Source organism: Phycodurus eques, chromosome 7 (assembly GCF_024500275.1).
Source record: "Phycodurus eques isolate BA_2022a chromosome 7, UOR_Pequ_1.1, whole genome shotgun sequence".
NCBI lineage: Eukaryota > Metazoa > Chordata > Actinopteri > Syngnathiformes > Syngnathidae > Phycodurus > Phycodurus eques.
The window spans coordinates 4,164,323-4,180,895 of NC_084531.1; the positions used below are offsets into that span (position 1 = coordinate 4,164,323).

The 16,573-nt window shown below is 43.9% G+C and overlaps 1 protein-coding gene across 2 annotated transcripts in view; it reads left to right on the forward strand.

Moving 5' to 3' along the window:
• sorl1 (sortilin-related receptor, L(DLR class) A repeats containing) overlaps positions 1-7,650 on the forward strand; it is a 104,355-nt gene extending 96,705 nt beyond the window's left edge. For both annotated transcript variants that reach the window (XM_061682027.1, XM_061682028.1), the window contains exons 47-48: positions 1,989-2,201; positions 4,581-7,650. In XM_061682027.1, coding sequence (XP_061538011.1) covers positions 1,989-2,201; positions 4,581-4,648 — 281 coding nt within the window. In that variant the 3' untranslated portion in view covers positions 4,649-7,650. The remainder of the gene's footprint in view (positions 1-1,988; positions 2,202-4,580) is intronic.
• The last annotated feature ends 8,923 nt before the right edge of the window (positions 7,651-16,573 follow it).

Below are 16,573 nucleotides of genomic sequence, written 5' to 3' on the forward strand. Positions count from 1 at the left end.
ATGTCTGCGTGGGAAAGGGTTATAGTTGTCAAAAGATGCTACAAGATGGCGGCAAAGCACTACATGAATCTCCTCAAGTCATTTCAATATGGCTCCTTGGCAACAAGATGCCACAAGATGGCGCCAAACCAAAACTCATGTGATTCAGGGCTTTTGCCTGCATAAAAACAGCAATTTGTTAAGAGAATAACAGATTCTCCCAAAAATCTGCAAAGAAGGAGAACTCGGGAATGCCAACCTGCAAATGTCATTAAAGAACAGCACATAAAGAGCTAAGACTTACCCCAAGGCACAACCATTTGAACTGCTCAGAGTTTATAAGATAATTGGGGACGTTTCATCCAGATCTGGAATTTCTTCTGGATCCAAGGAAACAAAATGCAATATTCTAAAACAACTAGTTACATGATCGAATGAGAAGGGAAAAGTGTCAGAAACGGTTAAAATGTAACTTCTGCCAAAATGTGCAGAATCCAATCCATATAAAGTTTAGCTTTATATTACAGCAAATTGTGTTCAGATTGAATAGGACTTGACCAATTTATGCTTTTTAAAAAAGTACTCCATTGTTTTTTTTCCTTTTTTATATTTAGTTTTTTTTAAAAATCATCAATACATTGATTGTACCTATCATTGCAAAATGTTGAAAAATGTTGAGAGCAAGTTCTGCACATGTTGTAAGCAAACCTCAGAAGAGGTAGTACCGTATTTTCACGACCATAAGGTGCACCGCATTAAAAGGCGGAGTCTCTGTTACGGGGTATATTTCTGTATTTAACACATACATAAGGTGCACCGTATTATTGGACGCAGGCATGGTAAAACATACGATAGCTTAAAACATACAGTAGCATGCATGCACGCTAAAACAATGTTTTTAAAAAGGCAGCGGGATCAAAACTGAGTTCGGTTGTACTTTATTGAAGTACTTAACAATGTACTCACGTTAGTTTTTGATCAATCCTCATCCACAAAACCATCAAAGTCCTCATCTGTATCTGAAATGAACAGCTGAGCAAGTTCTCCATCAAACACGCCGGGTTCCCTCTCGTCATTGTTGGAGTCAGTCTCGTTGCCGTGCGGGTCCTCAGAAATGATGCCGGCTTTTACGAAAGCTCGAACAACAGTGCAAGCAGACACTTTAGCCCAAGCATCCACAATCCATTCAGAAATTTTGGCGTAACTCGCTGCCTCCTAGACTTAGTAAAGCTGTGTTCGCCATCTGTCATCCATCGTTCCCACGCCGCTCGCAACTTCACTTTGAACGCCCTGTTTACACCGATGTCCAGCGTTTGGAGTTCCTTTGTCAAGACTCCCGGAATGATGGCAAGCTCCGAGTTATTGCACTCAATCGAATGGTGACTGTAGAGACGCTTCTGTTCTTTGCTCATTAATCCATTGCTCGACTTGGTCTTCCAACTCGGGCCACTTCGCCTTGTTTCCGCGGAAACTCAGCTTCGTCTTCTTGACTTGGCGATGCTCGTTTTCTGCTTCCTCCACTTGTGAACCATGGATTCGTTGATCTTGAATTCTCTTGCGGCTGCTCGATTCCCATGTTCCTCCGCGTAACTAATAGCTTGCAATTTAAACTGTGCTTCGTAAGCGTGTCTCTTCGTAGGTGCCATTTTCGGGGGTCCTTAGCCAAACCGATGCACATACCGGCGCTATATACCTACTGGGGGCGTGTCTTTAGCCTCCTCTGTCACTTGGCCCTTTACATCTGCATGCTGTCCTCAGTCATGTCCGCCTTCCTCTATATAAGCACCGTGTCGGCAGGAAATGCTCCCAGTCAGTCAAGCGGAGTGCTCATTGAAGTTACGCAACAACATTTACAGATTTTGGAACTCGGTGCACACATAGGGCGTGCCGCATTATAAGGTGAGGTGTCCATTTTGGAGAAAATTTAAGAGTTTTAAGTGCGCCTTATGGTCGTGAAAATACGGTACATGCGAAATATCTATCAAGGTGAGCTTGTTCGGTGTTTCTAGGAGCGAGTGAGGCCTCCCCAAGTGAAGGCCACGCTCAGGACATGGCGGCAGTCGTGGTTCCAGTCCTCTTCCTGCTGCTGCTGGGAGTATGCAGCGGCTTGGTGGTCCTCTACCTCAGACACCGTCGACTACAGAATAATTTTACCGCCTTCGCCAACTCCCACTACAACTCACGTCTAGGATCCGCCATCTTCTCCTCTGGGGATGAACTAGGTGAGAAGGTTCAAATGTTTCTCACTGTATTATCATCATCCTTATTATTATTGTTATTATTATTATTATTATTATTATTATTATTATTGGGTGCTGTGGTTCAGTTGGTAGAGCGGGTTGTCCACTGACCCAAGGGGTAAGCTGTTCAAATCCTGGCTCCGACCGGAGCTGTGGCCGAAAGGTGGTTGGTGCCCGTCGTGGCGGCAATCCCCAAACCCGTTGGTGGACACCAACGGTGAGAGATGCCGTCAAGCTGAAGAAGGAGTCCTATCTGGCCTTTTTTTTTTGGGACTCCAGAGGCAGCTGATGGGTACCGCCTGCCCAAGCGGAATGCAATTTGGTGGTCGCTGAAGCAAAAACTCGGATATGGGAGGAGTTCGGTGAGGCCATGGAGAAAGACTTCCGGAAGGCGTTGAGGAAATTCTGGTCCACCATTCGGTGTCTCAGGAGGGCGAAGCAGTGCACCATCAACACTGTGTATGGTGGGGATGGGGCGCTGCTGACCTCGACTCGGGACGTTGTGAGTCGGTGGGGAAAATACTTCAAAGTCCTCCTCAATTCCACCGACACGCCTTTCCTTGAGGAAGGAGAGCCTGGGTTCTCTGAGGCGGGCTCTCTTATCTCTGGGGTTGAGGTCACCGAGGTGGTTAAAAAGCTCCTCGGTGGCAATGCCCCGGGGGTGGGTGGAGCAGCTCTACACCCTCGGCAGGGTCCTCGAGGGTGCATGGGAGTTTGCCCCACCAGTCTACATGTGTTTTGTGGACTTAGAGAAGGCGTTCGACCGTGTCCCTCGGGGGGTCCTGTGGGGAGTGCTTCGGGGGTATGGGGTACCGAACCCCCTGATACGGGCTGTTCGTATCACGGTTTGGTCCGCATATCCGGCAGTCAGTCGGACTCGTTTCCGGTGAGGGTTGGACTCCGCCAAGGCTGCCCTTTGTCACCGATTATTTTATGGACAGAATTTCAAGGCGCAGCCGAAGCATAGAGGGGGTCCGGTTTGGTGTCCTCAGTATTGCATCTCTGCTTATTGCAGAAGATGTGGTTCTCTTGGCTTCATCAAGCCGTGATCTCCAACTCTCACTTGAGCAGTTCGCAGCCGAGTGTGAAGCGGCTGAGAGAGAATCAGCACCTCCAAATCTGAGACCATGGTTCTCAGTCTTGTTCACGAGTGAGGGAAGAATGGAACAGGAGATTGACAGGCGGATCGGTACAGCGTCTTCCGTGATGCGGACTTTGTATCGGTCCGTTGTGGTAAGGCGAAAGGCGAAGCTCTCAATTTACCGGTCGATCTATGTTCCTACCCTCACCTATGGTCACGAGCTGTGGGTCATGACCGACAGAACAAGATCACGGATACAAGCGGCCGAAATTAGTTTCCTCCGCAGGGTGTCCGGGCTCTCCCTTAGAGATAGGGTGAGAACGTCGATCATCCAGGAGGGGCTCAGATTAGAGCCGCTGCTCCTCCACATCAAGGAGGGCCAGATGAGGTGGCTGGGGCATCGGATTTGGACACCTCCCTGGTGAGGTGTTCCGGGCACGTCCCACCAGAAGTAGACCCCGGCGACGACCAAGGACACACTGGAGAGACTACGTCTTTCGGCTGGCCTGGGAACGCTTCGGGATCCCCCCAGAAGAGCTGGGTGAAGTGGCTGGGGAGAGGGAAGTCTGGGTGTCCCTGCTAAAGCTACTGCCCCCGCGACCCAACCTCGCACGGTGGTCGACTGGTTAGAGCGTCGGCCTCACAGTTCTGAGGACCCGGGTTCAATCCCCGGCCCAGCCTGTGTGGAGTTTGCATGTTCTCCCCGTACCTGTGTGGGTTTTCTCCGGGCACTCCGGTTTCCTCCCACATCCCAAAAACATGCATTAATTGGAGACTCTAAATTGCCCGTAGGTGTGACTGTGAGTGCGAATGGTTGTTTGTTTGTATTTGCCTGCGATTGGCTGGCAACCATTTCAGGGTTTACCCTGCCTCCTGCCCGATGACAGCTGGGATAGGCTCCAGCACGCCCGCGACCTTAGTGAGGAGAAGCGGCTCACAAAAAATGGATGGATGGATATATTATTTGCCAGGAATCTACCCCTGTAAGAAGTACAATGATCACGGGTTGTGTCAAATGTTGTTATTAGTATATGCTGAGGCCACAAAAATATGAACGTCGGGCCACAAATGGCCCCCGAGCAGTAGTTTGGACACCACAGGTCTAAAGTCACGGTTGAAATTTTCCGTGTTATCTGAAGTACAGTATGAAGTTATCTGTGACATTGTCATTAAAGTCATCTGTTACATCACTCCTGATAAGTTATGTAGAACAAATCCTGATGACAACAAATACTGTATGTGTTCCTACTTTGACTTTTATCTCTGACTTTCCTCCCCAGTGGATGATGACGAAGATGCACCCATGATCAGTGGCTTCTCAGACGATGTTCCCATGGTCATTGCATAGCGCGACCTCCCTCCTCTTACCTACTTCTCTTATCTCCTCCTTGCACCCTGTTGACAGGAAGCCACCGAATTAGAAAAAAACATGAAGAAACAAGAGCGAGAGATATTTTTCAAAGATACAATGCACTTTTTTTGGATGCGCAATAACTTATTTTTTATAAGAGAAAAAGAATATATGTATATGGGGTCAAAAACGGACTTTGAGGATGTGTTGGACACTGAGGCATACTGTGAAGAATTTAGCGTTTGTTGAGCACGATGTGGACCCCTTTTGAGTGGTCCATTGCTTAAAGCCAAATCAAGCATCCAGAGACTTAAATATAAAATGCAAAAAACATAAATGCAGATATACAACAAAATACATGGGTCGCATACAAAATATGAATCCAAAAACGGCAAATGTATCTTTATATAACAGCATACACCTTTTATGCCCAGTGAGAGACAGTCAGAAGAGTCAGCTGTAAATCACATCTCATCTGTAGATTTTGAATTTTGTCTTTCAGTAGCATTTGGGAACAAGCTGAATGTTACATGCATTAAAAACAACACTCCCATGACTGGTTACCTAGTTACACAGATACTTGTTTCTTTCTACCACCAGCACACAGTTTGTTTCTTTGTATGTTGACAAAACGTGCCAAGATGATTGGATAATTCCAAACTTTGGGAGGTTGATCATCCCTCTTTAGCATCACCTGAATTTATCAGCACTATTTGTAAATATTGGCTTTTAAAACATCTTTGTAATGCTGCACCGCATCATTTTGTAAAATATATATTTTGATTTTTAAATTGTTCACAGGTGGAAATGATCGTCCCCAGCTTTTTGTTTTAATTTTTTTATTTTTATTTTTTGCCATAAATGTAGTTGACGTGTTTGGAGTTCTCAGGGAATTGTCTTGGGTACCAGCGAAGCACCACCGTCATCATCCTCATGGCTTAGGTCACATTGTCCACCTGCTGTTGAAGTGGGACTGGATCAGTGGGTGGTGTAACCAGCTGATACACTGCAGACTGTAGCTGCTGTAGGCATTCATGTGATTTTAATGAGCGATTTCCCGCCCCCCCACCCCCCCTTCTTCATATGGTTCGTAGTAATCCATCCGGTGTACAACATGGGTCACAGTTTTATTTGGATCACTTTAAAAAAATATATATATATATGTGTGTGTGTGGTTTTGGCAGAAACTCAAATTTTGTTTCTCTAAAACTCTGCTACTTCTCTATTTTAATTCTTAGATCTATTTGAGTGATCCTAAAGGATGTTCCAAAAAATAGACAAAACAATAGTACAAATTTTTCTTAGTGTTAGAGACCTATTGGAAAATAAATTCAATTTGAGCTAAAAGTCAATATTGCAATGCCTACCACACAGAACAATTCGTTCATGCATGCTTTTTTTTTTTTTTTTTTTTTTTTTAAACTAACTACTCACTACAACAATATAGACATGATGTGAATCACAAACATGAAAACAGAAAGCAAGTCAGTAACACACAATTTGAGTCACTTCCCCAAAAGAATGACAGTTCTCCCACTGTTGTCTGAAATGTTGCCAGGCCATGATTATGGTGCTGCCTTATGTTTGTGATAGAAATTCATAAAACATAAATGTATCCCACTTTGTCAAAACAAAACTTGTCAGCGTGACTTGAAACTGATATCGGTCTAGTGCGAACTGATTTTCTAAAAACTTTTAAGGACCCTGTGTATCAAAGGTCATTGTTGCACGGCCATAAATGTGTCAGTGTTCCAATAAAATAACATTGTCACCTATGTTCTACTTCTCACCTATGGTAGTCTTTTAACTGAAATGTTGTATGTAGCCTTTGGGCTCGAGCCGTCTTCTGCTTGATTTTGACTTGTTTTTTGTTTTTTTTAAATCTTCTTAAGACGTTTTCATGAATGTATTTTATACTCATCTCATTCTGCCATCATTATCTGTGACTTTTATGGGCACTCTGTGATTGATTCTTATTACAGTAGGTCTGTAAGCAACCATTCCACAGTGGTCTTTCGGGTTTGCGTGTGTTAGTGTGGAAAGGCCTCAGCATTCAAATTCCAGGCCAACAAAACATTTCCATCATCATCAGGGTCTTTGCTGGAACTTTAACTTTGGGCTTTTGGTTAGGTTTATTTTTTTTTCTTCTCAGCTTTTTCTATTGTCTTTGTCTTAAGTTAGATTTTTCTGGCGATGATTTTGTGTTTGGGCGGCACGGTGGTCGACTGGTTAGAGCGTCAGCCTCACAGTTCTGAGGTGCGGGGTTCGATCCCGGGCCTCGCCTGTGTGGAGTTTGCATGTTCTCCCCGTGCCTGCGTGGGTTTTCTCCGGGCACTCCGGTTTCCTCCCACATCCCAAAAACATGCATTAATTGGAGACTCTAAATTGCCCGTAGGTGTGAGTGCGACTGGTTGTTTGTTTGTATGTGCCCTGCGATTGGCTGGCAACCAGTTCAGGGTGTACCCCGCCTCCTGCCCGATGATAGCTGGGATAGGCTCCAGCACGCCCGCGACCCTAGTGAGGAGAAGCGGATCAGAAAATGGATGGATGGATGATTTTGTGTTTGCTCTTTGGAAACAATTTTTTATGTAATTTTTGTTTCCATTTGACCACATAATGCCTTATAAGACACATCAGGCATCTAGGTAGAAAATAGTCGCACGTACATACACACAGTCACAAAGTTAAAGATGACGCTATTACCAGGGCATTTGTTCAGTTTTGTCAAATCACTGCTCCTTTCTCAGTCGCCTACCGGGGACACTTTTACGCAATTTTATAAACTCATGTACAAAGTGTAATTATTGTTTTGGCCATTTGCACCCCACCTGTCTTTATGTCAACTCTTGTCAAAATGTTGTTTGGCACGGATATCTGACCTTGGCCATCATTGATGACATTGATGTCTTGTTTGCGAGAAAAGGATGTTTAATAAACTGTGAGGTGTTTAAAAAAAACAACAAAAAAAACATGCTGAAATAAAGGAGATTAAAATTCCATTTTTGCGTCACTTTTACTCTGAACATTTGGTAGATGTGTGCTAAAACTGATGACCTCATTGATAAGAGGGCCTCTTCATAAATAAAGATAACTAACCTCTGCCTCTGCTTGTCACAGAAAAGTGACACTACATCTCAAGTGTAAACACTTGCAAACATTCTACACTTTTATTTTACATTTTATTTTGCGCTTTTATGTTTAGTATTGCTCTGTTATAACTTCTAATGACCAATTCTAATCTTGATAAACTCAAACATTATTCATTTAGGCATACGGCTGTCCTCACAATAAAGGACCAAAATTGTCCTGTCAAATATTTTTTGAAGTCTTTATAAACATAATATGATATAAATTGAACATCAATTATAATCCCATATATTGTTACTGCAGTTCCCTAATTTAGTTGGACAAATATTTCAGTCTGAAATTCCACAATCAACTATCAGAATAGTCGATTAATTTGATCATCAGTTAGTTGTCAATGAATCGATTAATTGTTGCACCTGGGAGCGGGAACAAGGAAAACAAACTCAACGTGAATGGACGGGAGGGGAGGGGAAACCGAGACCCGAGTGAAACCATGATGCAGTTACGTTGAATTTTATTTTTTAATCAAATCAATATTTGAACATTTCCTCACAGCATCGTACATGTGTTGGCACAATTAGCAAATCCTAAAATGGATTGGTTGATGTCGTCAAGTTAACTGTTCAGTTCTGTATTCCAACCAATACTGGCTATAGCTCATCAGATCCATCCAATGGGTCTCGGGGTGCTGAGGGTCTATGGCCCCAAACTGGTATCCCTGGGACAGCTCTTTTTATGAACCACAAGGGGGCAGTAGATACTTTTGCAAAACCAAGTGGGATTTCAGCATTTCATCAAATCTGCAGGATATGCCATTTTGTTCCTGTTCATAGGTTATATAAGGCGATAATATACAGTATCATCATAATATAAGGATTTGGTGAAATGATCATTGTCTTTATTAGACGACTTTACTGTAACTAGTCCAAACTTGACAATTGACCTTTAGCTAAGACCCCAAACCAGGTAAAGGCAGACTGGCCATTCACAGCCCGTCACAAAATAGCCTCGGCCCAGAGCTCTTATGTGTCCCTTGATTTCAATGACAAAATGTCCATTCATCATTTTTATTGTGCCACGTAAACTTGGAGCCTATTCTAGGTGACTTTGGGTGAAAGGTGAGGTAGTAGTTGCCAGCCAATCCCAGGGCACATAGAGACAAACAATTTTCCACCCTCACATCCACACCAATTCATCAGTGGTTGACCATCAGAGCCAGCGAGGCCTTCTCTGCTCGCCTCAACACAATCCGAAGCGCATACCTACATTTACAACTTTTCAATACTGATGTTCCATGAAACTGTATTTATCTATTCCCAACAGTCTATCCTCTTCATTTAGCAGTGTTTCTCTTGGCTGCTTGCAGTATGTGCTGCCTTGAAAATATAATCTGTCCCCAGCCTTCAGAATCAGTAGTGCTGGCAGATGTAATTTAAACTATTTTTTGCAAATTCATTTCACAGTGCCAGCAAGTTGGCCAACAATCAGTCTTGTAATGTATAAACACTTTTATACTTTGCTAAAGTATAAGTTTCACATATCTGCTTTATTTTTTTGTTTATATTTCTGTCAACTTTCACTTTTGCTGTACTACATTTCCTCAATAAAATGGATACTTTTACTCCGGTACACCTCCCTTAACCATCTTACTTACACATTACTACAAAATAAAATCAGAAGAAGCTTTTCCTGGACATACTGCCAATACAGTGGAGCACAAAGCAAAAAAAATAGTCCTGCCTGTCCAGAGCAAGGCATGCAATTTTACCAAGTATCACTGTCAGTTTCCATAATTGCAAAGTGATAGTGGTGGTATTAAGAGGTGGATAAAGTTGGGTAATCACCCATTGAAGGTCCAGTTACCAAATGCATGGCCCGCAAGACCAATTTAGTCTTTAACAAACCTAACATGCATGTTTTGGAAATGTGGGACCTTGCTGGAGTATCCGGAGAAAACCCACACAAGCACCGCGAGAACATACAAACTCCACACATGAGGGCCTGAGCAGAGAAATAAAAATGACACCGATGAGCCACTATTTCACCATGCGACCCGTTAATCTGAAGGGTGTTTCCTAAATGTACTCAGAACAGTAGACTCCTCAAAGATCCACAAAGACATTAGGTCGCGTGACTTTAAATGAATTGGAGTAATGGTGTATCAAATTTAATTTTAAAATATACTACTGGTCACTCCTGTGTTACCTTTCCTAGTTAAGCCATGTTTCTGTCATTTAGGTCAATAGAAGAATTTAAGACAAGTCAAAAACAACAAACCACTTGTCTCACACTCCAAGGGTTATTAAGATGGGGGTCAAGAGGTTTTTATGACTTGCTGGTGCCAAAGGTCAACGGAGTGAAGTTAAGGTCAAGAACAAGTGAAAGCCAGCTATTGAGAAACCTGAGCATTGGAGGGGAGTTGAAGCAGAGAAGAATAAAGCAGAGTGTGATCATCAGGAATGTGTGCTTTACCATCAGGCTGCATTCAAAGACCATTGCTGGCATAGTAGACAAGTATGATCTTTGCCATGGTTGACCGCATGACATGGACATTTTAACAACATCTTAAAATCATGAACTTCTGGTGGCCAAAAACTCTAATCTGGAAAAAAAAAAAAAAAAAAAAAACACACACACATACTGGTAAAATGTATTTTTATTGATGAATAGGGGTGTAACGATTTGTTTTAGCAACAATTTGATTTGTATCACAATTTGTGGTTGCCGATTCGATTCAAGGACGATATTGGTAAAAGATTCAGTGGTTAGAAATCGATTATATAACTTTTTAGGCTGAGGCCAGACGTTTTTCTGAAGACCTCCGGCCAGACGTTTTTCCGAAGACCTCCGCCTTCCCTTTCGCTCCAGAGCCAGCATGTTCTCACAAGTGGGTCTTCTACACAGAGGCAACCAATTAGAGGAAAGGGGGCGGTCTTAGACAAATATGGACAAAGCGGATACAATACTGGGTCAAGCAGAAGTAGCTATCAGAGGGGCCTTTTCTGGACACTCGTATGACAAAGCCAAGGTGTTTTTTTTTAAATGAAATTGAGACTTTTCTACTAAGTCCATGTTAGAGAGTCACTCTATGGAGGTCTAAATAGCCAAAATATGGGACCTTTAGCCAAACACACAGACATCATATTCGGACACATGGGTACTGTTTTAAATTGTGAAAACAATGCATATCTCTCCCATAAAATGATGATTTTGGTATGTGGAAAGCATTAAGGTAAGCCATTAATTGTCTTTTTTCAGTGTTACCTTACTACTCTGTATTTTCTTGGCATTTCTCTCAAACTAATACATAAATAAATAGGGAAACTGATTGATTGAGCCCGTCATTTCACTGACTGTACACAGAGCAGCGATGGTGTTTGGGTTGCACTGTTCCTGCTGTTTGAAAGCAGCAACAGAGACGAAAGCTATAATGTCAGAACAACTTTTTTTTTTTGACCCCACGGAGGTGTTGCATTTACTCAGGCTAGAGCAGGAGTTGTGTGTCTGATGCGACTCCCCACGGCTTTAACTAATGGGCCCTCCTGTGAAGCTGACAAAGGGTCAGAAGGATAGCGCCATCAAGGGAGATTGGCAGCAAAGAGGCAAGTGATAATCTTGGCAATAGATGTAGAATGGTGGCTCTCCATGCTTGTTTATAAATGTTTGTGTTTGTGTTTGTGTGTGTGTGTGGCAGTGCAGGTACTGTATTCTAATCGCCATCCATAGTGTAAGACTACACATGCCTCATTTCCACTCTCCCTCTACTGGACATAAAGGGTTAATTTGTTCTCGAACCTGTGCCATGCTTCTCTGCGCCATTGTTCTGCAGTCCTTCTGTTGACATCGGTAGAGATTCTGCTTACTTTCAGATTCCATCTGCATGGGTGGGTTGGACAAAGGCTGGTCTATATGACCCGTCCGAGACCTCGAGAAAGGACTCAAACAGAGGTTCCTTGACTCTGGTGTGGTGCTGACAATGGCAGCAGTGTGAGGCTGCTTGATGATTGAGCTTTCTGATGTTTTGTTGTGTGGGAAAGATGTCAAAGACGAACCAAAACAAACAAATGGGTGTGAGGAAGTGCCATCATTTACAGTAGTTGAGGGGATTTGGAGACACTAAATGTGAGCTGGTGTGCCTTTTGGAAAAATACCTGGATTATTTCACATTGCTCTTTGACTTTCTGGATGCCTTTGCGGCCATATACGCTCTTCTAAGAACACTTGTGAAATTGTGTTAGAGCGAATGATTCAGATTGATACTGAAACAGTTCCAATAACCTTTTGATACGTGAGTGTGTGCACGAAAAAAAGGGAACATGAAATCATTATCTCAGCCTTTATTGTGACTCCATTCCACTTGCTGTTGTATAATTGGGACAGACAACATGTGGAAAGGAGAGGCCATTAGGAAGACCCCTCATCCTTTCTGGTTGTTTCCTGGCACATGTGTACGGTGGTCCTCAAGTGCAAAACACAACAGCAAATAACTAAACACAACGGCAAATTAAAAACACGACATTGAGCTACCAGAAGAGGTAGGTACTGGTCGGGGATAAGACTTATCGCTGATTAGACGAGAGGGAGGACTTGATTGGATGCTTTGACCAGGAAATTATTCCGCGTCTGGCGTGGTTTCTGAAATAAGCGTTACCGGTGAGTCAAACGTAGCTGCTGCTATCAAATAATATTTTGACTCGAGACATATGTAACCCGTCTAATTTTGCGGCTCTGCGTTACATAACTACCGTGATGCTTCCTGCGTGGTTTGACCACAACGGGGTTCAAATCCACGCTTCCACCGTGTCATGTTTTGGGAGATGAGTGCATGGGCCGCTAACTCAGTGGGCAGCAACCTCTTTTAAAGATTGGGGAATTGGGTTTCTTCACGTACATCCGCACCGCCTAGCTTGCTCCCGTTACACATACATACGTGATGATAGTGGATAGACATGCTCAGGACTAAATCACCACATTCAAATAAGTATGCGCTGACTCACAACACATTTAAAAGAGGTTGGGCTGCACAGACAGCGTCATCCAATCAAGTTGCCCGTCTTGTCCAATCAGCAATGAATCTTATCTCACTCCCTCGCCAGCACCTACCTCTTCCTTTAGGTTTGTCCAATCAGCGATGAGTCTGAGCCCTGACCAGTACCTACCTTTTCTGGTAGCCTAATGTCGTGTTTTTTCATTTGTGTGTGTTTAGTTTAGTTACTTGTTGTTGTGTTTAGTCATTTGTTGTGATTAGTCATTTGTTGTTGTGTTTTTGTATTTGCTATTGTGTTTCATTATTTGCTGTTGTGTTTTGCACTTCAGGGCCACCGTACATTTAGTGATTTGGTATTTTATTTTTCTCTATGAACTCACAAAAAGCTGGAGTGTATCAGCAGCTCTTGGATGGCGAAGGCATCGATGCCAAAGACTCACCCACCCGTTCCCCAGACCTGAATCCAGTAGAGCACTTTTGGGACATAATTTATTTTTGATTGATTGTCCATGAACTGACTGCTGTCCTGATCCAGGTCTGGGAGGAGATCCACTAGCAAACAATGTTTTATCTTATCTTATCAGGAGCATGCCTACATCATCTTGAGGAAGTAATTGAATGAGTTTTTGATTGTCACTTTTTCCCCCAGTTTGATAGTGAACATGATTTTGAATCAAGTCCTTAAAGGTCAGAGGACAAAGATGTTACAGGGTCAGTTAAAATTAATATTTGCATTGTTTATATGTCATATAATGTAACAATTTCCAGCGAGTGGTCAAGCATAGTTTAGCTAAAAACGAGGTGTATTGAGCACTCCCCGAACATACCCGAAGCTCGAGACACCGGGGTGTAGTTACTCTATCCACGGCAAAGGCTACCGGAAGTGACGTTGCAATTGCCAAACACAGCGCACTACACTCTATACGCAATTGTTTGAGCATGACTATATGTATTATATATTCATATATGTTTCCGTGACACGGCACAAGCTTTTACATAGTATATAGTATTCCGATATATTGTGTGCGCCTCACTCGAGTAGCTTTATAACACGCCGCACAGAATGTATGTTGGCTTGTCATATAGGCAAAAGTATAGACGACAGTAGTGAAAAGTACTGCGTGGGTCTTTTTTTTCCTACTGTCCAGGGCATAATAACCACAAGAGAGTCGTAATCGTGTGTATCCAATTCTTCCGGCTAAGTGTTTCTCAAAACATGCCGGTTCGAAGTGATCAGCACAGAGTTTGGAATGCTTGCTTATTCACTTACTTTGCTTTGCCTAACCACTGGTCACGTATACACTTGAAGCCAAAGAAACTCTTGCCACTGCCTGAACCATTTGTACAACCAAATTCTAAACAATAAACCGTCAGGAAATCGCTAAATCATACATACAAGGACGGGAAAACAGCATGAAACAATAGCGCACAACGCCGAATAATCAGCCTGTTTAACTCATGCTACGTCACAGAGAAGAGAGTTATAGTTCTCGAGTTACGGTTTACTACCCAAACCGTACTGTTAAATATATATATATATATATATATATATATATATATTTTTTTTTTGTTGTTGTTGTTGTTGTAAAAATTCAATAGTTTTTGTGTTCCTTACCGATCCATCCAATCGCAATACTATTTATCCTGTTCAGGGTGATGGGGAGCTGGAACCTATCCCAGCAAACTCCAGACTAAAACTGGACTACACGGTAGATTGGTTGCCAGTCAATAACAGGGCACATATAGAGGAAGACCACTATTCAACCTCACGTTCACACCTATATATAATTAATAGTCTTTGATGAAGCCAGCATGCATGTTTTTGGAATGTGGGAGGAAGCCGGAGTACCCAGAGAAAACCCACGCAAGCGCAGGGAAAACATGCAAACCCCACACAGGAAGGCGATTTGAATACCGAATCTGCTGTGGAAACTGAAACAGCGCTGCCTGCTGCATGAGAGGTAATCATTTAAAATTGACTTTGTAGAAAAATATACACAGCCAACAGGTGAAGTTCCATCAGTAAGAAAATGTGTGGCCTCTGTTCAAGCATGTTGAAGGTCAAGGGGAATCTGAAATTAAGAAGTAGAGTAGAAGATTTGGCTTGTATTATGGTGATCCTGCCTGGAACAAACAATCTTTTTGTGTTTTCATTAACAACAGGAGACTGTCAGAGAAGAGATCTTCTAAAATGAAAAGGATGAGGGTTCATTGCTGGGGAGAACTTCTCATTACTCAGGAATTTCAGACGATGAAAATTCACATGGATGGGTCCTTTGTTGTAAGGCAACAATGTCATGAAAAAGTAATCCAAACATACTTCAGCAAGAACAAACAAATAATAAATAAATCATCATAGTCATTGAATCTTGACTACTGAGGAATCAAAGTGTGTTCTGGTGTGCTTAGAAAGTTCTTTTCATAACAAAACGAAACTCAATGTCAGAAATTAGGGCAGCACATGTGCACAGTACACGTGGTTAGCAGGTCTGCCTCTCAGTCAAAGGCTCTGGGGTTTCTTGTTCTCCCTGTGTTTGCATGGGTTTTCTCCGGATACTTGTACATACTGTACATGTTAGGCTAATTGAAGACTCTAAAACTTCTTTCACACTGGCCATCAAAGCTGACACTTTCACAGCTTCTTCTCAGCTCACTGTCCTGTGTGCTATGCAAGATGGGAAGGAGGTGTTCACCTGAGAATTTTGCTGAAACTGCCCATAAGTACTTCCCATGGGCTCATCACCTGTGGGAGGGGCCATAGTGCTCGGGTGCAGTGCGAGTGGGGCGTTGGCCGAAGGTGGGGCGATCCGATCCTGGACTACAGAAGCTGGCTCTAGGGACGTGGAATGTCACGTCTCTGGCAGGGAAGGAACCGGAGCTGGTGTGTGAGGTCGAGAAGTTACGACTACATATAGTCGGACTTGCCTCTACACACGGCTTGGGCTCTGGTACCAGTCCTCTCGAGAGGGGTTGGACTCTCTTCCACTCTGGAGTTGCCCTCGGTGAGAGGCGCCAAGCAGGTGTGGTCATACTTATTGCACCCTGGCTCGGCGCCTGTACATTGAGGTTCACCCCAGTGGACGAGAGGGTAGCCTCCCTCCGCCTTCGGGTGGGGGGACGGGTCCTGACTGTTGTTTGTGCCTATGCACCAAACAACAGTTCAGAGTATCCACCCTTTTTGGAGTCCTTGGAGGGGGTGCTGGAGAGGGCTCCAGCTGGGAACGGCCGAACGGCCGCCCCCGATCAAAACCCGAGCGGTGTTCTCATCACGTATTGTCCATAACGAACACCATGTTCAAGCATAAGGGTGTCCACACATGCACTTGGCACCATGACACCCTAGGTTGCAGTTCGATGATCGACTTTGTGGTCGTGTCATCAGACTTGCGGCCGCATGTCTTGGACACTCGGGTGAAGAAAGGGGCGGAGCTGTCAACTAATCACCACCCGGTGGTGAGTTGACTCCGATGGTGGGGGAAGATGCCGGTCTGACGTGGAAGGCCCAAACGTATTGTGAGGGTCTGCTGGGAACGTCTGGCAGAATCCCCTGTCAGAAGGAGTTTCAACTCCCACCTCCGACTGAACTTTGCTCATGTTCCGCGGGAGGCGGGGGACATCGAGTCCGAGTGGACCATGTTCCATGCCTCCATTGCTGAGGCCGGCGACCGGAGCTGTGGCCATAAGATGGTCGGTGTCTGTCGTGGCGGCAATCCCCAAACCCGTTGGCGAACACCAACGGTGAGGGATGCCGTCAAGCTGAAGAAGGAGTCCTATCGGGCCTTTTTGGCCTCCGGGACTCCTGAGGCAGCTGATGGGTACCGGCTGGCCAAGCGGAATGCAGCATTGGT